Source organism: Enhydra lutris, unplaced genomic scaffold, assembly GCF_002288905.1.
Source record: "Enhydra lutris kenyoni isolate GAN:26980312 unplaced genomic scaffold, ASM228890v2 scaffoldscaffold1, whole genome shotgun sequence".
Classification (NCBI taxonomy): domain Eukaryota; kingdom Metazoa; phylum Chordata; class Mammalia; order Carnivora; family Mustelidae; genus Enhydra; species Enhydra lutris.
Window position 1 is genome coordinate 73,334,727 of NW_019154085.1, and position 24,771 is coordinate 73,359,497.

Genomic DNA, 24,771 nt, shown 5'->3' on the forward strand with positions numbered 1-24,771 from the left:
CCAAAGAGAAGTCCAGCCCCTGTACCAGCAGCACTCACTACTTCCGATAAACACTGAGCAAGATCCATGAGGTAGGGACACTGTCTTAATTCATCTTTGTAAAGGAGTCCCTCACTCTTGAGCACCTAACACAACACTCACAGTCATTAGACAAGAAAAGAAGAAATGGAAGGAAGGAGGAAAACAGGGAGGGGAGGACAGAGATTATGGGCATTCTAAATTCCTGTTCTGCCATCGTGAGGGACATGGCCCTGGACAAGTTACTTAATTAACCTCTCTGAATAGGTTTCCTCGTCTGTAAAATGGAGGTAATGGCTCTTATCACCATAGATTTATTGTCAAGATCAAATAAGAGAACATGCCCAAGACCTACTACAGTGCTAGCAGGTGTTCAGTGATCGTTAGCTTCTTTTCCTTTCCTTCCCTACGAAATCGCTAGCAGTCTCTATTCAGATGCCTTGTAATATCAAAAGGCTGACTCTTTTTCTCAACACCAGAAGTGAGTTAGTGAGTTGGCAAAAGGTGAACTGCAAAGAATAATTGTCCTCCCCTCTCCCCCCGACCCATTACCACCTTCACCAGCAATGCTGAAGGGAGAAGGATGAGCCATCTAGGGGGAGTCATTTCTATTCCTATCTCTCTGCCCAAGAAAAGGCTTTATTTATCAGGATCAATGAGAAAAGATGTGAGGTTCCCCAGCTCTCAAGATACTTTCCCCCTCCTTTCTGAACTCCCCAAGTTCAGGACCCAGAGGCCAAAGTCCTTCAGCAACACCAGGAGCAACCCTAAGCGTAATCTATCCTGCCCTTGCATCCCAGGGACACCTCAAAGGGGAAGGGAGCACATGACCTAGCAACAATGGGGGCACTCCCCCAAACTGGGAACTCCCTGAGTGGAGACTGTGTCTGTCCTCCACAGGAATTTCTAAGATTACATTATGACTGAATTGCCCAGTGGTCACATATGTGCACTCAGCTAACTAGAAGGGGTACAGGAGGGAGAGCCCTTCTCTCAGGGCTGCCAGCTCCTGACGTGGTGCCAACTTCTGGAGGCCAGTGGCCTCCTGAGGCTGCTCATCTCTGGGTTGTCTATCACCTAAAGAATTAATTTCCTATATTAAATTTCCTGCTTGAAATATCATGTGGTTTCTGGTTTCCTAAACTGAACTCTGGACTCCTTAACCTCTCCAAAGAGTTTTCTCAAGAACGACCCAAACCTGTATTATCAGGGTCATTAAAAGAACTAAAGGTTATGAGTGTAAACAGCACAAGTAAATACTCGAAAACACTCTCCCTGTCCTCACATGGAGAATCTAAGGGCAAGCTGCAAAGTAGTAAAGATTTAGGAGATCTTCAGTTAAAAATTCCAGGTCCATCTGAAGCTTTCCTCAGGAAGAATCCAAAAGGTCTATATTCTCCCTGGGTTCATTAAAAGAAATCCCTTAAGCTAGTTTGCTTTTTCCTCCCAATCTCTTTTCCTTTCATGATAGAACCTTTCCCCCACGTCAAATAGAACCTGGAATTTTCCTTCACAGAGTCATCATCCTACTCTCAATCCACTGCCCCAAGGATTCTCCCAAACATGCAGCCGGGTAAAGAATTTTCCAGCACAGGGGGCGCCTGGGTGGCTCAGTGGGTTAAAGCCTCTGCCTTCAGCTCAGGTCATGACCCCAGGGTCCTGGGATTGAGCCCCACATCCGGCTCTCTGCTCCTCGGAGAGCCTGCTTTCTCCTCTCTCTCTGCCTGCTTGTGATCTCTGTCTGTCGGATAAATAGGTAAAATCTTAAAAAAAAAAAAAAAAAAAAAAAGAATTTTCCAGCACAGGGGGAGCCTCTGTCTCTGGAGGAGGGAAAAAAAAAAAGCCTGAATTCACAGAATGGTTCTTATTCTTGGTCCTAATCTCAGCCTGGGAACCAGCAAAAAAACACACTGGCCAGGGCCCACAGCTAGCACAAAGTAAACCAGCCCTGTTCCTGTCCTTTGGGGCTGTTCTCTCACTGTATATTTTAATTATGTTTCATTGAGACTTACCAAGAACAAAAACAACTTCAAATATTGGCCATTTTTTTTCCTACTTCAATTAAAAAATACAGTTTTTGTTTTGGGTGGTTTTCATTACCCAAACGTTAATACTTTTTATTTTCCCCTGTATCAAAAAATTCAAGGCTCCTCAACACTCTGCAGACACAGCAGCAAGACTCCCCGGATCAATTCAATACTATAAAACAGAGCAGCAAAAAGGTCAAACCTCAAGCTCCTATAGAAGCAGCAGCATTCTACAGAACACAGCATTCTACGGTTCATTGTGTGTCATACCTGTGTTCCAATTCTGTTCACAGAAAGCAACAAAACACTATAATCCTTTTCCCCTGGATTCTAGTCCCGCAGACTGGAATAGGCCGGCTTCTACATGCATGTGCGTTATTATTTTGTGCTGAGGCTGGAGCGGGCTGCCTGGTCCTCCCCCCCACCCCCGGCCCCCGTCCGCCCGGTGGGGCTACGCCAGCTTCAGAAGGCCCCGAACCATACCTTCAGTTCTCCCCAGTGGTACTCCTGTGCCGTATAACACTCTCAAATGATACAGAAATTAGCCTCAGTTTCCAAAGACGTACAGCAGAAAGCCATTCAGCTAAGTACAACTGGCAGCCACTGAGGTCAGAATATAAAGTAGACTTCACCAGGCAGAACACAGGGAGTCAAAAAAATGAATTGGTAAAAGCTGCCTTGTAGATTTAAGGTTTTTGTTCTTTTTAAATAGGATAATGAGGCCAAGGAATGCAGAGCAAAGAACTTCCTGGAATAAAGCAAAGTCTGTCCTGGCCTCCAGGCTCCCCAGCATGTACCAGAGCACACAGCGCTCACTGCCTTTTCTGTGTGAGTCCCAATCACAGGTCACGTTCCCCACCAAACACAGGAAAATTCTGACCCACTTGGAGAAAACGTTTTGATAACAAAATTGCCACCCAAATCAACTTCAAGAGCTTAAAGAGCTCAAGTTATATGTACTGAATTTCAAACATTTTGCCAGGAATTTTAAAACAGTTCCCAGATTTAGGTGTAACCTTAGGTTGTGAAGGTCAGTGATCAAATATAAAACCACTTCTTTTCATGGATTTAAGACAGACATCCGAATACCATATCTTCGACAGGTACCAAGACCTGAGCTCGGGGCTCTAGGGCACTGCTTCATAAACCTGACTGCATACTGGAATCCCTTTTCTTTCTTGTTTTTTGTTTAAAAACAAAAACGAAACAAAAACTTGCTGCCTGGGTCCTATCATCACAGACTTTCATTTAATGAGGGATATGGCCTGGATGTCAGTATTTTAAAATACTGATAGTGATTCTACTAGACAACAAAATTTAAGAACCACTGTTGCAGGGAAAAAAAAAAAAGAAATAGATAAAGTAGAAACAACCCAAAAGCCCATCAACTGATGATTAGATAAATTAAATGGGGGGTATCCATACAGTAGAATAGTACTCTGCAACAGAAGGAAATGGAAGTCCTGTGCTACCCTATGGTCAGACTTTATAAACACCACATCAATTGAAAGAAGCCAATCACACAAAATGGTATGATTTCATTTATACGCTATATCCAGAATAGACGACTTCGCTGAGACTGGGATGGCTGCATGGTTACCCGGGACTAAGGGAGCTGAAGGGAAATGGGGAGTTACTGCTAGTAAGTACGGGCTTTCTTTTTGGGGTGATGAGAATGTTCTAAAAGTGACTGTAATGATGGCTCCACAACTCTGAACACACTAAGTCACTGATTTTGTTATAATGGGTGGAATATATGGCATGGGAATTCTAGCTCAAAAAGCTGTTCTTAAAAAAAAAGGACATAAATATAAATTCTATGCCCAGCTTTCAATGAATTTACAATCTAGGTGTACAGGGGAAAAAAAAAGATACACAGTCAAGACAAGTATCAGAGATTTTTAAAAGCAATTTAATAAAATTGCTAACAGAAAATAAGAAGTCTAGGTTCAGGCTTCAAAGCCAAAATGATTTGATTTTTTCTTTTCTTACACAATCATTCTTCTCTTACTTAAAAAAAAAAAAAAAAAAAAAGGCAATGGAGAGCTCATATCTGGCCACTATACTGTTACTCGGGCCCCAAAGTCTCCATTTCCAGGCTTGTGAGAAAGGAGTGACTACTTAGCTTTGCCAAGGAATTTTTTTTAATCCTTCAGAACACAGGCTCTTGATGGGATTATAATGAGTTTCAAGAGTCAGTTATCAACAGGGCCATTGAAAGATGTCCTAGATTTCTCTTTACCACCAGAGTTTAGGCCAAATAAATTTACATGTTTACACATACAGCAACTCTCATATATGAGGCTTTATGACACACATGTATTATACGCCACATGCAACAAAAATTATTGGTTAAAAGTGCCTTCTACACTAAGAGTTCCTAAAATCCTTCTTTTTCTTCTTCTTCTTCTTTTTTTTATAAAGTAATCTCTACACCCAACGTAGGGCTCAAACTCATGACCCTGAGATCCAGAGTTGTATGCTCTACCAACTGAACCAGCCAGGTGCCCTCTTCCTAAAATTCTTAATAGTTAAAAAGTTTATTGTAGCAGGGGCTGACACATAGAAAACTCCCAACTTTAGGCAGAATGGAATTCTGTTTAGCAGTCTTGATTTTTTGAGGGGGGTGTCCATGTGTATGGGAGGTTAGTGTAAGAACACCATTTCCCCCCTCCAATACTGTTTGGGAATGTAAATATTATTAACTTGAATGTATTTTTGCTTTTGTTTCTAGAAAACACACCATTATCAACTGAGCAACTGAAAAAGCCTTGGCCTATATCTTAGAGCTGTTTAAATAAATGTTCGTTGGAGCATATTTAAAAGCAGGTGACAGGGGCGCCTGGGTGGCCCAGTGGGTTAAGCTTTGCCTTTGGCTCAGGTCGTGATCTCAGAGTCCTGGGATCCAGCCCCATACTAGGCTCTCTGCTCAGCAGGGAGCCTGCTTCCCGCCCCCCTCTGCCTGCTGCTTTGCCTACTTGTGATCTCTCTCTGTCAAATAAATAAAATCTTAAAAAAAAAATAAAAAATAAAAAAAATAAAAGCAGATGGCAGTGAAATCTTAGTAACCCCTAGAAATAGCATTACCAAAATATAAATTCTTTTCTCCATATTACAGTAAATTTAAAACAAACATACAGCCAAAGGTAAAGGAGGCAGGCCAAATACTGCATTTAGGAAACCTCTCTTCCTGTATCTTGGTGTGCAGCAGTTTTTAGCAAACCTTCAAAGTGGCTGGACCAGGATCCACTGGATGGCAGCATCCTTAATTAGACGAATAAGACAGTAATTCTGAAAGTGCCTTGTTTAACAATAAAGACTAAGAAATAATATATTTAATTTTGAAATGTACTAACTCAAAACCCTAATTTAAGCTTCAACAAGACAGATTGGAGCTCTTATGCTTGCTTCAATTCAGAAATGCCCCAAACAAGAGACCCGTGATTAATTTGAGCCAACAAGTTTCTCCTAGCCATTTTCCACTCAGATTCTCCCCATCCTACCCACTGACCTTCAACCTAGCTTAACCCAGTCTCTCCCACTCTTCGCCATACTATGTATCTTCACTATCAAATTTATTTTTGACTACTACTTGAAAACAAAAAAAGCCAATGGAACAGGAGAATATACCAACTAACTAGACAAATAAAGGTAAACAAGGAGTCTGGAGCTAACAGATTTAGTTAAGAAAAAGGAAAATGGTCCCTGAAAAATGTGTGTCCTAACCCCAATCCTATCCTTAATCTGGAACACTGGTGAGATCCCAGAATTTCTGGGTGGTCATGGGGTGCCTGGCTGGTTCACTATAGCGTGAGACTCTTGAGCCCCGAGTTGTGAGTTTGCCCCAAACTGAGCACAGAGATTACTTAAAAATAAATCTACAAAAAAACAACAAGAACAACAAAAAAAGGTCTTGCCTCTCCAAATTAAACCCCTCTAGGTCTGTACCTTCCTTAAAAGGCCCCCATGCAGCAATTCCATTGACAGGCTATACCTACTCTCACTGTATTTAAGGTCCACCTCCCCCAATACACACACAGTTACTGAATTTCTTGTTAAGTGGAAAAGGTGCAGAGATCAATCTTTTTAATTCCTGCCTTTCCTTCCCCGGGTTTTTCTCAATTAATCCACTTTTTAAATAAAGTATGAGCTTTTCCTTCTGTTTAAAGTTTAAGGGGTCCCGGTCTACTTTGGAAGTGGTGAGTAAAAGCCACTGGAGTCAGACTATGTAGGTTTGATTCCCATCTTCACCACTCAATAATAGTTGGGGCACCTCTGGTGTCTGGCTGGCTCAGTCAGAGGAGTGTGTGACTCTTGATTTCGGGATCATGAGTATGAGCTCCACACTGGGAGCAGGGATTACGTAAATAAACAGATGAATTAATTAAAAAAAAAAATAGTTGGGGCACTTTAAGCAGAACTCTTGGTCCCTTTACTCCCCCTGGAAACTTGAGATAATAGTATTTCCCATGGGGTTAGTGCGGAATTATGCATGTGAAGCAATTATTGCAGCGCCTGGCACGCAAGAAGTGCCCAATAATTCATCTAGTATCATCTTAATGCCAAATTCTTCCTGCACCCAGGAGTTTGCACTGAAAAATTAACCCCAGATCAAGGAAAAATTAAAGAGAAAATATTATTTATGCAAAACCCCCTTTAAATTATGCCCAGCCAGTAGGTAGGCAATTCCCAGAAAAATGTGCTTACTACAGTCCACAGAGGGGTTCTTTGCTATATAGCTCTGAAGGACATTTCATCCTGAATGAAAGTAAGCATTGAAAAAAACAGTCTATTTGGCTTTCAACTCATCCCGGTAATCTTAAAGACAGGAGTTCTTTTTCCCAGCATTGTTTATAAAAACCCAAGTTAACGAGAAAGAAAGCTGCCAAAAGGCCCAAGTTATTTTTAATGCAGAAAAACTATTGTGAATTGTGTATTTATTCTCCAACAATAATCTCTCAAAAGTCTAAAAAGTCGTATCTAAAAAAGTCAAGGTGTTCTTTGCTCAACATTCATTCAGATGAGAGGCCTGTCCTATTTTTCTTTTTAAAAATAATCTCATCAGTCTAGTCCAAGATCAACTTCATCCCTTCTTATATAAAAGTACTTTAACTCCCCAAGACACCCTTGGAAAGGGTAATTGATGGCTCCTTCCACTTAACGGAAATACAAAATCTAAGGCTCTCCTTATTACCCTGTTTATCAACATCTCCTCCACACACAGGATGAGAAATTGTATCCTAGTACCACCTCACACCTGCAATTTCTTTGACAGAGGTCAGAATCCATTTTGACTCTATTGAAATCTTTCCAGAATACCAAAAATTATTTAAGATCAAAGAGATTCTAAATTTTACTCCATTTTTTTCATAGCCTTCAGATATGAAAATTATGTCTGATTAAAGGTGGAAAAGTAGTTACCTTATCAAATGTAACTGTATATTCACTTTTGAAAGAGAAAGCAGTACACATGCTTTTTGAGCTTCTGTATGCATGGAATATTAAATTACACAGTTCTTTACCATTATTATTTAAAAATAACAGAGGACTCTAGGCTACAGTTTAGAAAAGCAAAAGTCCATTAGCCTCATAACCTTTGATCATGAAGATTACTATATAAATGGCTACACAGCTATATGAATTACTGTTTAATAACAGCTAAATTGAAAGGCACAATTTACTTCATACTAGTGGGAGCTGGGGGAATACAATCCTAATCATTACTGGGACAAAGTTCAAGGTAAACAGCCTCAAACAACAAAAAAGCACAACTAATAAATTATCAATAACTTAAAATCTTCCTTTAAATCTTCAAGATAAGTGTAAAGCTTCACATATAAGAATATAAACATACGCTCTTACTGTACTTTTTACGTTACACATTTCCTTGAACCAAGTATTTTTTTCTAAGGAACCAATTACCAAAAAAAGTTGTAAGTATAAATATCTACTCCTTTAAAAGTCCCTACAAAGTATGAACAGAAACTTGTTTTCACTTTTACAACAATTTACAAAACTAGTTAGGAAAACACTATGAAACACAAGTGTCCCTTCCCTCTGCCTTAGCGAAAGAAGCAAAATGCTAAGAAATCGAGGCAAATTCTAAAAAATCAGAAAAACTATATAAAGCATCCAAGGAAGAAATAGTTTATGATAGCAGAAATTTTACTAACAACCTAAAATCAAGAGAAATTCTAATCTACACTCGAAACTCTTACCCTTGACAGCACAGAACAGAATATCCTGCTTTACACATTTTGTAATTGCAATTCTGAAACGTTAAATCCAAAGACAAAGCCGCCCTGGGGAAAAAAACAATTGCGCAACAGATCAACAGCTCCAACTTGTCCCTTGGCCCTGGCGCGGCAAGGTTTGCACGCTATAAAGCAGGAAAGGGCCAACCAAGGGCCGCCGTGACAGCCAACCGGCCACTCTCACGGAGGCCGAGTCCACGCACGCGGCGCGCGCCACTGGGAGGCACCGCGCGGGGATCGAGCTGGGGCGCGGCGGCATCCGACCTCAGTCCGCCGCCTAGCCCCCCATTTACCAGCCGGTTGCCAGGGGATGACCTCGGATCTGCGAGTCCGAACTTTTCCCACTAAGGGAGCAAGCGCACAGGGCCGCTACCTCCGCCGCACGTCGGGGCATCGGAGCGCGCCGGGCACTTGGTGACCTCTTCCCTCCCCCACCCCGGGGGCTGGGCTTTCTCGCTAGGCTGCCTACCAGCGATCCGACGGACAGACCCACGGATTACTCTGGAAAGGAGCGCCCTTAGACCGCTCAGCGGGTGGGCGCGCAGCGCCACAGTCCGCTCCCACGGAGGCCGTGGATGGGGGCGGCGGCAGAGCAGGGGCTCCGGGTCCCAGTCCGGAGGAGACCTCAACTCCCCCGAGAGCGGCCCCGTGACTAGGCACATTTTTGCCGACTCCGAGGCGGAGGAGCAGCGCAGCCCCGGAAGGGCCGGGCCGCGCCGGCTCAGACCGCCAGCGTCCGCCCCCTCTTCCAGCCCGGCCACCTCTAACTCCGGGGGCCAGCTGGGGCTCCGGAGTCCCAGCTCCGGAAGCTGGGGACGCCGCTAGCGAGGCCCCTACGCCCGAGAACGAAGCCTCCAGACCTCCACCCAGCCACCCTCGGGGGCCGCACCCCCCACTCCCTTCGCTGCCCCTTGGGTCCTCGTGGCCCTCGCAGGTCTCGCTCCTCTCCCTACCCGGGCCCGGCGCAAACACAGCGGCTCTACTGTGCGGCCGCTGCAGTCCGGACTCCGGCAGTAGACGGGAGACACTGGCCGCGGCTGTCCCCGCCAGGTCCGCGTTTCCCTCACTCCCCTGAGCCCGTCCGGGCACCACCGCGGGGCTCCCAGGGTCTGGGCAGCACCTGCTGGGACGGCAGTCCGGGCGGCGGCAGCTCCAAGTCCATCATGATGAACTGGTGACCGTGCTCTGGCGCTCCCCGACGGCGGCTGTGTCCCAGCTGCCGAGGCGCGGCGCGGAGCGGGCGGCGGCGGCGGCGGCAGCAGCAGCGGTAGCTCCTCCAGGATCCCCAGCACTCGCTAGTCCACGACACGGCCCGAGTGGCCAGCCGGGACGTTGCCCCGCTCCGCCTCCCGCCCCCGAGGGCGGGGCGAGAGCCCGGGTCCTTCCTTCCCGGGCTGGCGGCGTGGGCCGAGCTTCCGAAAATCCCCCACCCCCGCTCCAGCTGACGCAAGAAGCTCGCTGGCCGCGGGTGGCGAGGGGTGGGGGTGTCCCTGGGGTCGGCCGTGGGTGGCCGGGGGCAGCCATGGATGGCCACGGGCGGGCGGGGTGCCCGGAAGAGGGTTGTATTAGCTCCCCGCTCCCTGAGCTCAACCCCTCCTCCCCCCCGCAAATAAAACCTAGGCTCTCGGCCCGCGAGATTAAGAGTTGTTTGCCGAAGGTCGCTCGGATTCGAGTGCTTTGAAACAGTTTAAACAGTTGGAACAAACACGCCTGGAGACCCGGCAGAGGCGCCGGTGTCCGAGTTGCGCCTCCCTGATTTGGAAATGCAGAACCTTGCCGGGCTTTATCTCACTCCACCGCTTGAGAGTGGCGCCAGCCCTGGGGGCGGGGGCTAGAGGTTTGGACCCAGGCCCTGCGCAACGCGGACTGCCCTCTCGCCCTCGGTCCCCTGCGGGGTGGGGGCCAGCGGGACTCGCCCAGGGCTCATACGGACCGCGCGGGGATCTCGTGCTCGCAGTCACCCTGAACGCCCTCTGCTTACTCCCCCGCCCTGGCACTCCCGCTAGGCCCAGATCGCCAAGGGCAAACGGGGAGATCTCTTTGGGTCGGGAGAGTGATCAGTATGGCCCAGCTAGAGTTTTCTCTTCCACCAGAGCGCACACACCACACTACAGATGGCGTCTTTGAACACTGCAGTACTACAACATGCTGTAATCTCTACAACTTTCTTTTCACGTACCTAGGGTAAAATTTTTAAAATAAGAATAAGAAAGACCAAGTTATAAAATAGTTTGGGTAGTATGGATCTGTCCTGTAAAAACATACGGTGTCTAGGAAAAAAATAGTTCAACAAAACAGTAGTAACATCACGAATGACTTTTACCTTTCTCGTTACTTTAAGTAAATTTTAAGTCTACAATGAATGCGTATTACCTTTTACATTAAAAGCGATTATTTAAAAGGTAATCATTGTCCACGAAAAAACTTCAATTATTTGAAAACAGGAATATTGTGAAATTTTAAGAGAGAAGAGATAAATGGTTTTGTTTTCTCTTACGCATCAACAATCTTTCTCTTTAAGAACAATCTTTAAGTTTCTAGTTTCTTGGAATTATGCAAAGCTGGGTGAAGTAGACAGTGTTGTTAGAAGTTTTACTATTCCATTCAAGAACCTGGCAGGGAAAAAAAAAAAAAAAAAGCCTAACTATTGCAGATCAACGCCCCCCCAAAACTGCAAAGAACTTACCTTCTCTTGTTTGTGTAATTTGACACTCCCAGGATTTATCTGTAAATTTATATGTTCAAATATTCATTGAGGTAAATGAAGCCTAAATTAATTGCTTGTAATTGAAGGAAGCTTCTTCAACTTGAATTAAACCTTTTCAGCTGTTATTTGAAAAGCCAGCAAAATGATCTGAACAATGAAAACAAGCTTAGGAGCAATTACTTAAAATGAACCTGACATGAAAGAGACATAATGAAAAGACATTTCTGCGTCAAAGAAGGGCACAGAAGTATATTGTTTAACAATTCAAGTTACTTATTAAAACTACTCCGTGGGAGAAAGTAGACAATGAACCCGGGAGGCAGGACATACCAGAGTCATATATGACACAGTTGCTGCCCTCAAGGAGTTTATAAAGTATTTGGTATTTCCTTGTTAAGCAACAAATTTCCATTGAGTTTAATGAATGAAATAACCTTTATTTTTCAAAACTGCAATTGCAGGGAGTGTATTATTTTAGGCACCTCCAGAGTACATATTTTCAAAGGGAGGAGAATGATATGATAGCAGTCTAAACATGTTAAAGAAAATAAACATTAATGAAAGCTGCTTGGTGTTAAATGGTGGTTCCACACCAGAAAAAGGGAACCCTAGTCTCAGACCATCCATGTCAAAGAAGTTCCCAGTCTTTGTAGACACTTAAATGACGTTGTCCTCATGTGAGAACCTGGGCTCTTCCTTGTTCTGTAAACTTTCCCGTTGTGCTGTGGGGGCACAGATACTATGCACTGAGAAGCTCTGGAGGAACAGGAAAGAAAATGCTGGTTTTCTTCTGTCCTGGTGCCATGGGAATCTTTACTGCCTGCTCCTCTAGCTAATAGTTAAAATTTCCCCCAATTTGTTTCACATGCTACTAAATCTTGCACATTTCCATGGATGTCTGAATTCTCTGCTGTCTATGGAAAAACAACCCTCCATATATGCTTCAAATGTTTCAGAATTATAATACTTTGTTCTAGAGTTATTATAAAAAAATAAGCATTATTAAGTCTTCTGAGTACACAAAGTTTGGATAGTGGTGATGCAGTGACCCATTTATTTCACCTTCTTCTATGGGATCTAATCTGCCAAGTTTGACAAGGCTATGAAAGAACCTACTGCTTCAAAATCCTTCATCACCTTGAGGCACCTTCCCTTTTTTTTCCACTTTCTTTCTATTTTATTTTTATTTTTATTTTATTTTTTTTAAAGATTTTATTTATTTATTTGACAGAGGGAAAGAGATCACAAGTAGACAGAAAGGCAGGCAGAGAGAGAGGAGGAATCAGGCTCCCCGCTGAGCAGAGAGCCCAATGTGGGGCTCGATCCCAAGACCCTGGGATCATAACCTGAGCTGAAGGCAGAGGCTTAACCCACTGAGCCACCCAGGCGCCCTTTATTTTTATTTTTTAAAAGATTTTGTTTATTCGTTTGACAGAGATCACAAGTAGGCGGAGAGGCAGGCAGAGAGAGAGAGGGAAGCAGCCTCCCTGCTAAGCAGAGAGCCCAATGAAGGGCTCGATCCCAGGACCCTGAGATCTTGACCTGAGCTGAAAGCAGAGGCTTAACCCACTGAGCCACCCAAGCGCCCCTTCACTTTCTTTTTAATTGTACTCCGTGTTTGAGCTAGAAAATATCTTTTGGAATTACAGTCAAAATTCTAAATTTGTCCAGCATACAGTTGGAGGATATTGGGTAACTAGGTTCCAAAAATGGCACCCGGTGAACCACCCCTCCTCATATTGATATGCTCGTATAGTCCCCCTACATTGAATCAAGACTGGCCCTGAGTTGCTTTAACTTATGGAAAGAGGGTGAAACTGATACTATGACAGGTCTCTGCCCAAGCCAAAAAGTCCTGAAAGTTTTAAATTTTCTATAAGAAGTCAGCCATCATGGAAGAAGTCTATCAGAAACCCTGGAGGAAAAGACTCCAGGTGGAGAGGAAGGCTATGTGAACCAAAGCACCAGACTGGAGTGAAAAAACCATCTTGGAACCTTCCAGCCCACTTAGTCAGCCTCCAGTGAACTCCAGCCCCCAACTGCTATCTGACATCATCAATGAGAGACTCCAAGCAAGACCTGTAGAAGACTGCCTGGTTGTGCCTAATCAGCCCAGAGAATTGCAAGAGATTATAATCAGTTGTTTTCAGCCACTAAATTTTGGGGGTGGCTTGTTTCTCAGCAATAGATAACAAAACAGCATATATTAAATATCAAAGGCAAGGTTTCTCCTGGCTGCTTTTTGTTTGTTCACCATCATTGGGAGCACATATAGGGATGGTATTTTGCAATTTAATAGAGTCTCAAACCCTTTGAAGCAAATTGACTTCCCTGTGAGTGAGGAAGATATCTTTCCTATAATGTAGACTTGTTGCTACATAAAAAGTAAGTCACTTTCTCACAGCATACGTCAGTATCATACCATTAGATAGATGATGGTGGATGATGAGATATTCTTATCACAATACCCCTAAGAACATAGACATTTCATCAATAATAGGTGGAGATATAAATACATATAGAAATTCCGGCCCTCATAATGAGCTCATTTATACCAGTTATGTAAGATTCTTGCTGAATATCTGCTGAGGGAATTTGAACTTCAGGAGCAGCGTGGCCAGCGGATAAACTGAACTCCTGTATGGCAGTATTCAAAGTAATTGGTGTATTAATTTCAAAACACACCCATAACCTTGATTCCTTGGTGTGCATACCTCACTATGCAAACTACTGATACAAAGAGCTGTATATCTCCAAAGCCAGTTTTAACTTGTACAGTTTCCTGCTGATAATAAAAACAATGCTCTGCAGAAACTGCAATGCAGTGAGTGAAGAGAAAAACCCAGTTTAAAGAGTGCTTTTGAATTCTGTGTTGATACTTATATAAGTATATATGCATAGGAAAAAAAAGACTGAACATATATGCTCCAAAATCTTAGTCATAATTATTCTTTCTTTAAAAAATATTTTATTTATTTATTTGAGAGAGAGTATGGGGGGAGAGGGGAGGGGGGGGGAGAAGCAGGCTCCCGGCTGAGGAGGGAGCCCGATGTTGGGCTCTGTCCCAGGACCCTTGGATCAGGTCGAGCCCCTGGGATCATGACCTGAGTTGAAGGCAGATGCTTACCCAACTGAGCTGCCCAGGCGCCGCAGTCACAAATATTCTGATTAGATTACTTTTTTTTTTTTCTCATTTTTGTCTGTCTGTATTTTCCTAAATAAATGCCTATTACTTTTATAATAATAAGCAAAAAATTGGGGGTGGGGTATGGAGTAAAGGAGGAACACTTGCTTTTCTCCCGAGCCACTGGGTCTATTTCATTTTCAAATTGAATTTTAACCACAAGCTTTGCAAATCTTTTCATTCTGTATCTACAGAGCGGAGCCTGGAGAATTTGACCTCATCTTTAAGTGCGGTTGTGGTAAGGGTCTAAAGATCCTTTACTCTTTCAATCTACTGTTATCTTTGCAAAGTTTCACTCAGAATAGGAGTCCCCACACGAAGATGGAGTTCTGTGAGTACACTGAGGAGAGACTAAGAACCATAGCTTCAGAATGATACACAACATTGCCATATTAAAAAAAAATAGAGTACAGAAAAACACTTATACATAGAGCTATGTCTGGAAGATCAGTTACCAAATAGTAATAAGCGGTGTTGGGTATCAGATAATTTTCACTTTTATTTTGTACTTTTCTGCACTGTTCAAATTTTTACAGTAAGCATTTTTAGAATTAGAGAAAAAAAATGAAACTGTGTTCATTCTGGACAAACAAAAAGCTGAATGCAATCATGGAAGAGCAAAGTATCCTCATGGACAGGACTTTCAGGCAAAGTCTTTAACACTCTCAGAGATTGGAATGTGAAAAAGAGAAGTAAGATTTGCCATGGAATTTGTCTTTTGGCGTTTGCTATTTCATAGATTCTCATTTTGGCCTTTGAGTAATATCAGAATCAGAAGAACCTTTAAAGCTGGCCCAAAGGTGGCAAGTACGTTTTACTTTGATTACCAACTCTACAATGCTTTGTTGAGAATTCAGAAGCAGCTTCCCAATTTGGTAGAAAAATTTCAGTGGTTGATTAATAATGTCTGCCCTGGGGGCGCCTGGGTGGCTCAGTGGGTTAAAGCCTCTGTCTTTGGCTCAGGTCATGATCCCAGGGTCCTAGAATTGAGCCCGGCATTGGGCTCTCCACTCAGCGGGGAGCCTGCTTCCTCCTCTCTGTCTGCCTGCCTCTCTGCCTACTTGCGATCTCTGTCAAATAAATAAATAAAAAATCTTCAAAAAAAAAAAAAAAAGTCTGCCCTGGACAGACTTATGCCCTGGACAGACCATAATTATTATTATATATTAATAATAATATATTATTATGTATCAATAATAATATATTATTATATATCCCTGATCTAGCCCAACTCTCTACTTTTACATTTGAGAAAACTGAAGGGTGAAGTGGTTACCAATGATCACAGAGCTAGCTATTGGCAGAGGCAGGAATGGAATAACACATTTCCTGATCTTGGTAGTACATTCTTCTCATGCAACAAATTGACCAGGACTTTCTTTCTTCCTTCCTTTCTTTCTTTCTGAGATTTTATTTATTTCTTTTTCTTTTTTTTTTTTTTAATTTTTAAAAAAGATTTATTTGTTTGCTATATACAGAGAGAAAGCACAAGCAGGGGAACAGGAGAGGGAGAAGCAGGCTTCCCACTGAGCAGGGAGCCTGATTTGGTACTTGATCTCAGGACACTGGATTCATGACCTGAGCTGAAGGCAGATGCTTAACTGACTGAGCCATCCAGGTGCCCTTGACTAGGACTTTTGAAGGCAAATTTAACATTTGACCAACCCTAAAGGGTTAGTTGTAAATTTTATTTATATCCTAGCACCTTATTTTTAAGGAATATTAATAACCTAGTTTCTTAAAGATGATAATTATTTCATATATTTAAAAAATATTTTCTACAAATCATGGTGACATGATTAGATCCAGTATTATAAGTCAGAGGGCTACAAAACAATGATGTGAGTTGCTCAAAACTCAAGAAAATTATTATATGAAGCTGACCAATTCTAAAGCCAGTCCCGGTCCACTCTAGGTCAGGTCTCTGTAGAGTCCCTTGGCTGTGCTCTATTTACTGAGAGTACTGACAGCAAGACTCCTTGGAGATGACATTTTTCCACGTTCTGTTTAATTAATTCCCCATAGACAGAATGATAAAATATTTTTCACTAGAGAGAAAACTTGCAAACAAATATGAGAACAGGATTTCTACATGTAAGATCCTCAAAGTGAAGGGTAGGAAAAAACTAAATGAACTGTTTGCAACTTCAGCCTCTCTACCTAATGGTAGGGTTTTTGTTTTTCTGTTTTAATGAAAAGGTCTAAGAGCATTGGTATAAAATGTACTGACAAGAATATATACTATTATAATCCTTGCACTTCTTCCAATAAATTAAATTCCTCTTGTTGTGTGCTTCTAAAAAACCTAACATGCGGTAACTTTGCTGCCAGTTTAAAGCTATCTTTCCTGGTAAGGTTTAGGTAACCGTCCATCACATTTTTTTCTTTTTTCTTCCTTTCTTTCTTTCTTTCTTCTTCTTCTTCTTCTTTTTTTTTTTTGGTTGTTGTTTGTCTTTTAAATATTTTGTTTGTTTATTTATTTATTTGAGAGAGGGAGAGAGAGAATCTCAAGCAGACTCCACGCTCAGCATGGAGCCTGATGCAGTTGAATTCACAACCCTCAGATCATGACCTGACAAAAATCAAGAGTCAGATGCTTAATCTGGGCCATTCAAGTGCCCCTATCACATTTCTTTCTCCTCATGAAAGATAAAATATTTCAGTCTTCGAGGTTCATAGACTTCAAAAAGTTTGTGATGGTAAATGTATGAGTTCTCTTGCCTTTTAAAAATTGAGTTTTGAGGGGTGCCTGGGTGGCTCAGTGGGTTAAAGCCTCTGCCTTCGGCTTGGGTTGTGATCCCAGGGTCCTAGGATTGAGCCCCGCATCAGGATCCCTGCTTGGTGGGGAGCCTGCTTCCTCCTCTCTCTCTCTCTGTCTGCCTCTCTGCCTACTTGTGATCTCTGTCTGTTAAATAAATAAATAAAATCTTCTAAAAAAAATTGAGTTTTGAGGGGCATCTCGGCTCAGTTGGTTAAGTGTCTGACTTCAGCTCAGGTCAAGATCTTGGCGTCCTGGGATCAAGTTTCACATCAGGCTTCCCACTCAGCAGAGGGTCTGCTTGTCCCTCTCCTTCTGTCCCTTCCCCTGCTTGTGCTCTCTCTCAAATAAATATATAAAATCTCAAAATAAAGTAAAATAAGATTGAGTTTTGACTATGGGCTATGCACTTTACAGGGATCATTTTATTTAATCCTCTTAGAAAACTAATGACATAGGTATATATATTTTTTTAATTTTATTTTTTTATCTGACAGAGAGAGAGAGAGAAAGAGCAAGCACAAGTAGGCAGAATGGCAGGCAAAGGGAGAGGGAGAAGAAAGCTCCTTGCAAGGAGCCTAATATGGGGCCTTATCCCAGGACCCTGGGATCATGACCTGAGCCAAAGGCAGATACTTAAATGACTGAGCCATCCAGGCACCCTGACAGAGGTATATTATTACCTCCTCTAAAAATGAGGAAACAGAGGCCTGGAGTGGCTAGCTATTTTTTAATCTATGGCCAAGTAGTAAGTAGCTGAGCAGGTCACTTTGGCACTAAAGTCCTTAAGCATGAAGATTTGCTGCTTCCCTTGGATGTCAAAAAGAAAAAAAAAAATTGTTAACCAGGGAATTTGAATAGAACTGTTTTCTGAAATGTTTTGTCAAAAAGTATCTAGGCAATTTAATCATTTAAAAAATAACAGTTGAGGGGCACCTGGGTGGCTCAGTGGGTTAAGCCTCTGCCTTCAGCTCGGGTCATGATCTCAGGGTTCTGGGATCGAGTCCCGCATCGGGCTCTCTGCTCGGCAGGGAGCCTGCTTCCTCCTCTCTCTCTCTCTGCTTGCCTCTCTGCCTACTTGTGATCTCTCTCTGTCAAATAAATAAAATCTTAAAAAAATAAAAATAAAAAATAAAAAATAACAGTTGATGGGACTTTCTATGCTGGGGGGTTGAGGGAAGACCCAGATGAATGAAATATGAATTCTATCCTTAAGGCTCTTAAGGTCCAGTAATGAAACATCAGCATTGCCTTACAGCCAGGAAGTGATGGATGCCACAGAAAGGGGCAGTGGATCTACCCAACCTAATGGCACAAGGTCAGGTTTGTCTCTTCGTTTTTATGAAAAATTGACACAATGCTTTCCCCCCCAAAAACAGTTTTAGGGAGTGCCTGGATGATTAGTCAGTTGATTAACTGACTCTTGGTTTTGGTTCAGGTCATGGTCTCAGTGTTGTGAGATTGAGTCCCATGTGTGGATGGAACTCTATATGGGGCATGGAGCCTGCTTAAGATTCTCTTGCTCCCTCTTCCTCTCTTTTTGCCTCTCCCCCGCCCTTTAGGGAAAAGAACAAAGAAATTTTGCTGTTAGATAATCAAAGAGGAATTATGGGAAAAAATAACATTAACTATTGATTTAAATGACATAAAAATTCCAGAAAATAGAAAATAGGCATCTTAACGCAAATTTGAGTTTATAAAAAAAGAAACTACAAAATACTAAGCTTTTACCTTCTACTGGTATCTCAGAATTTCTTCCATGCACCATGCATTGGTGGACCTACTTACTCATACTTTCTGAACTGTGTTGAGAAGCAACAAATATTACCTGTTTCTTTTACCTCCTTGAGTCCTCGCTCTTTGAAACCCTAGTTACCATAAACAGTTTAAACTGAATTAGTTAAAATCATCTATTAACTACCCTGACAAAGTCACTGAAGTTTTATTAACAATGATAACAACAAAGACCTAAACACTGAAAAAATAGATATTTTGTGACAATACTTATTCATAAGATAGATTTGTGACAATACTTATTCATAAGTGTTTGTATGTACTATAGGCTTCGCCATAGAGGAACATTATGGAGACATTTCTTACTAAGGTTGGTCTGTTTTAGGCTTCTAGGGAAGTAAGTACTGTATTGTCAGCAGGAAATATGTCCTTTCAATTTCAATTGTCGATTCCAGGAGGAAGGTCATATAACACCAGCACTTAATTTCCTCTTTATCAATTCAATTTAATACAAAATCATCGTACTTACTTTGTGAAGTGTCCCATGTGAGACTTGACTTTATTGAGACCTACTGTATAAGAGCCTTTACTTCTAAACCTTTGTCAGTCATTACTAATCCTCACAACAACCATTTGCCAAGTGATAAAGCTTAGTTCAATCTGATATAGTAACTTGGCTAAGGTCATACAACTCCGTTCAATAACTTGGCCAAGCTTCCACAGCAGAGTTCATGTGAAATCCCAGGTTTAGCTCATTCCAAAATCTTTGCTTTTTCACTAGGTCCCAAGATAACACCCAATTCTTATTTACAGTAATTCATTCACAATAAATCAAGTATTTGTGAATAATTTAACAACATATGGACTATAATCTATACCATAATTTTTGCCATGGACATCATTTAAGTGTATGATATATTTTGAAGGGTATAGCATAATTTCATGCTGTTGGGATATAATAAAGCTATTTATGTGCTGTAGTATAATTTTTATGTTGAAATTACATTTAAGATTTCCACATTTTTGTCTTTCTTTTTTGATTGCTGCTTACCAACCCTCTCCTAATGATCCAAATGTGTAGATACATTAAAAAAAAAAAAAAGAAAGAAAGAAATTACAAGAGCCCCTAGAAACCTGTATGTGATTGCTAGTGGCTCACAGGTGAATTTGAAGAATATCACTTTAAGGAACACAGTTCAGATTTTATGGTCTGATTCCAAGGTCCAAGGTCTTTAAAACTAGCCTACAATCAGTGGTAAATTCAATCACAAGACTCTACCCAAATTATCTTTTACTATAGATCACCTTCATGATCTATGCAAAATCCAATGATCTTTGCAAAAATCCAAACCCTACTCTGAGTAAGCTGTGCATCAATAAATCACTGTAAAGTGTTTGTCTTGCTCCTTGGAAGGCTTAAAAGCAGAGGAGCATGTGTGTTAGGAGAAGAGTCACACCAATGTGGCTAAAAAAAGAAAAATCAGGTACCTTTTTAAAAACATAATAATAGGGGCACCTGGGTGGCTCAGTGGGTTAAGCCACTGCCTTCGGCTCAGGTCATGATCTCAGGGTTCTAGGATCGAGTCTCACATCAGGGTCTCTGCTCAGCAGGGAGTCTGCTTCCCACTCTCTCTCTCCGCCTGCATCTCTGCCTACTTGTGATCTCTGTCAAATAAATAAATAAAATCTTAAAAAAACATAATAATAATATAACGTAAAAATATTATATAACTTAAAAATATAATAAGACTTGATATAGCTATTCAAAAGGCAGAGCAACACAGTTCGATTTGAACAAAAGATAAGGTCATAAGAAGGTTTGAGGATAAGGGTGCCTGGGTGGCTCACTTGGTTAAGCAGCTGCCTTCAGCTCGGGTCATGATTCCAGAGTCCTGGGATTGAGCCCCGCATCACACTCCCTGCTCAGCAGAGAGCCTGCTTCTCTCTCCCTCTCCCTGCCGCTATGCTTACTTGTGCTCTCTCTCTCTCTGTCAAATAAATAAATAAAATATTAAAAAAAAGAAGGTTTGAGGATAAAAAGGTAAAGGACTATAATGTTGGAAAAAAACCACTAACTTCATTTATACATTGGTCATTTTAATGCAGAGTATTGTAATGACCAAAACGCATAGTTATCCAGTGTCATTTCATGGTCTTCTTGAACTGATCATTAAGCTGCTCAGAAATACATTGTTTACAGTTACAGTGTGCTTTTCTCTTAGAAATTCTCTGTGAAGCAGCGGAATATTTAACAATCAAAATGACAATGACAATCATGTACTTTTAAATATTTATACTAGTTACAATTTGTAAAGCTTACATTTTGATGCATACTGCTGGGTGGTAGAAAGAATATAAGCACTATCGACAGATCTGGGTTCATTTACTTACTAGCTGTGTGATGCAGGGAAAACTGATTAATCTCACCAACATCAGTTTCCTCATTTGTGAAACGAAAATTTTGTGAAGCTGTTATAATGTATATAAAGTTATTTGCGAAGATGAAGAGCAATTAGATCCTCTGAAATGATAATCCAAAACCAAAAAATTACTGTGTGAAAACCTTGGAGTAACACTAGGCAATTCCCATTCCTTTAGATTTAGTTATTTTCATAAATGCTCAATGTTTGGCATAATCAAAAGAAGTACTGGTTTGAACTCGAGACCTAGAGATACCTCAAAATAAAAGTAAAGGAGTTAGTTCAGGCAAGATTCGCAAGGGCCAGAAACTGTGTTACACATCATCTGATCCTATTGCTTTTTACTTTGTCTGATAATATGGGCGCACTAGATAAGTATTTGTTAAAAGAATGAATGATTGTGTGAGTAGACTTGATTTCTAAAGTTTCTTCCAACAGCAACACACCACTTTTATAAGAAGAGAGGAAAGAGAGTGTACTGTATAAACACTGGTTTGTTGTGTTGTAATAAGGCACATGCATTAAAAATACCAACTGCTGGTTTGGCTAGACACTCCGATATTTACTTTGAAATGGGGAGTCTCTATATGTTTTTTTCATAGCTACTTATAACATTCATTTACTACTCACCAAGGAATTTTCTGAGTCGAAGAACATGATCTTGAGGGGATCTTGGTAACGTGGTATTTGCTTCATTGCCCCAGTGGAATGTCAGATTCCAGTGAGAAAAGATTTTTAATAATTTTTAATAACAGCAGTGGAAAATCAGGAATAATTTTTAGTGTTCTTTGCAACTCTTTTATGTTTGTAATTTAGAAGCCTTTGCTGGCTGAATTCTGTGCTTTCATTGCCAAGACTTTTCAGACCACATAAACATTTTCATTTGCTGAAATGTTAATGTCTTGATTTCACATCCACATAATACTTAGCCCATTAGAGCTAATGGCCTCTACCATTCACTTTTACATGGTTACCTAATTCAGAATTATTCCAGTTCTAATTTTACATATGCCTGAACTTACATAGGATTGAATGTGCTATGTAAACCCTGCGGCTCATGGTAAGTGTGCAGAAGGAGGCCAATATTTATTTCCACTTCTCATCTTTGGTCTAAGGGGATTTGGCAGTGCCATGACAACATTTCAGAGACTCAGAAAATAGTGTTTTCCTTGCCTAATACATGATTTTTTAAAAAGTATCCTATCTCCTTCTCAGTGACTCAGTCTCTTAAGGTCAATAGCCATCTGTTGACATTGGCCTTCTCTGAGTGGTAGGTTTAGGGGTAGGGGAACATTCAAGTCCTACTTTAGGCATTTCTATATTGATTTTTTTCAGAAGCACCTTTGCAGTATTTAATATTTGCATAAGTAATATATACCCATGGCCCAAATATTTAAAAAATATGAAAGGTGAAAGTTTCTCTCCCATTCCTGTCTCCCATTCACTAGATCTCTTCCCAATCTACTGTTAACAGGTTTCTCGGACTGTTGTTTCAGAATAGTTTAGGCATACACAAACACATACTTATATGTATATATATATATATTTTTTTTTTCACACAAAAGGCAGTAGATAGTATATACTGCATTTTGGAGATTTTTACATATCAGTATAGCATTTTTTTTATTTTTTGGAAGATTTTATTTATTTATTTATTTATTTGACAGACAGAGAAATCACAAGTAGGCAGAAATAGGCAGAGAGGCGGGCAGAGAGAGAGAGGAAGAAGCAGATTCCCTGCTGAGCTGAGAGCCTGATGTGGGGCTCCATCCCAGGACCGTGGGATCATGACCTGAGCCAAAGGCAGAGGCTTAACCCACTGAGCCACCCAGGCACCCCAGTACAGCATATTTTTATGTACATACATATATTTATGTATTTCTGTCTTTTTATGGCTGAATAATATTATAATATATAGAAGGCATTATGATTTACTTAACCAGTTTCATACTGATGGACACTGGCTTGTTTCCAGTTTTGCTATTACAAGTATTGCTACCATGACTAACCTTGTACCTAGGCCATTTTATGTGTCAAATACATTCATTTGATATATTTGACTACAAGGAATTATTGGGTTAAAGGATATGTACATTTGTAAGATTGATGGATTTTGCCAAATTCCCCTCCATGGAATTGTATCAATTTACAATCCCACAAAAATAATGCAACTTTTAGGTGTTTGAAAATCTGATATGTAAAAAATGATATATCAACAGAGCTTTAATTTGCATTTCTCTTATGAGTGAAGTTGAATATCTCTTCACATATTTATGAATTTTTCTGTGAGGTGTGACTTTGTTATTTATAATAAGAAATATGTATTTGGTCTCCATAAGTTTCTGGCAGAGCTCCTAAAACTCTTAGAATTTCCTAAGTGATGAGCCACAATAAAGATATCTTTTGATATGTTAATGAGGTGACTTTTGGACGGCACCTAAGGATGGGGGCTAGTCACCAGGGGAGCCAATCTTTGATTAGAGGCTTGGAACTTTCAGTCACACCTCTCTAACCTCCTGGGATGGGAGAGGAAGTGGACATTGCATTCAGTCACCAATGACCAATGATCTAATTAATCATGCTCATGTAATGAAGACCCCATTAAAAAAAACAAAACAAAAACAGGGGCACCTGGGTGGCTCCGTGGGTTAAAGCCTCTGCCTTCGGCTCAGGTCATGATCCCAGGGTCCTGGGATCGAGCCCCGCATCGGGCTCTCTGCTCAGCAGGGATTCTGCTTCTCCTTCTCTCTCTGCCTGCTGCTCTGCCTACTTGTGATCTCTATCAAATAAATAAATAAAATTCTTAAAAAACAAACAAACTTTAAAGGCTCAGAGAGATTCTGGGTTGGTGAACGTGTGGAGATTCTGGGAGAGTGGAGCTCTCAGAGAGTATGGAAACTCTGAGGCTTTCTTCTTCTTTTTTTTTTTTTTTTATTTACTTAATTGACAGAGATCACAAGTAGGCAGAGAGGCAGGCAGAGAGAGAGGAGGGGAAGCAGGCTCCCTGCTGAGCAGAGAGCCAGATGTGGGGCTCGATCCCAGGACCCTGGGATCATGACCTGAGCCGAAGGCAGAGGCTTTAACCCACTGAGCCACCCAGGCGCCCCTGAGGCTTTCTTCTTACTTGCTCTGTGCATCTCTTCAGCTGGCTACTCCTGAGTTACATCCTTTCATAATAAACTGGTAACCTAGGAAGTAGAATGTTTCTGTGAGTTCTGTGGGCTGCTCTAGCAAATTAATCAAACCAAGAAGGGGGTTGTTGGATTCTCTAATCTACAACCCAACTTTGGAAGCACAGGTGACAACCTGGACTTGCTTTTGGCATCCGAAGTGGAGGGTTGGCAGTCTTGCAGGACTGAAACCTTAACCTATGGGATCTGAGGCTATATCCGGGTAAACAGTGTCAGAATGGAGTTAAATTGTAGGACACCCAACTGGTGTCTGAGAATTGCTTGTTGGAACTGGTACTAGTACCCTTTGGTTGTTTATTCATTCCATTGCCCATTTTTCTTTTGGGTTATCAACTTTTTGTCTTGCTTATTTCTAGTAGTGCTTTTATATAAGGTATATTAGTGCTTTGTTATCTGAGTTGAAAATACTTTTTTCCCATTTGTCATTTAACATTAATGATGGTGATTTTTCTTATTCCCAAAAGAAACTACTTTAATG

At 41.3% G+C, this 24,771-nt stretch overlaps 1 protein-coding gene across 1 annotated transcript in view; it reads right to left on the reverse strand.

Annotated features, from left to right (window-relative positions):
• The window catches only part of LOC111142427 (nuclear factor, erythroid 2 like 2), a 33,325-nt gene extending 23,724 nt beyond the window's left edge, over positions 1-9,601 (reverse strand). The window contains exon 1 of the mRNA XM_022495499.1: positions 9,420-9,601. Within this exon, the coding sequence (XP_022351207.1) occupies positions 9,420-9,464 (45 nt within the window). The 5' untranslated portion in view covers positions 9,465-9,601. The remainder of the gene's footprint in view (positions 1-9,419) is intronic.
• Between the last annotated feature and the right edge of the window lie 15,170 nt (positions 9,602-24,771).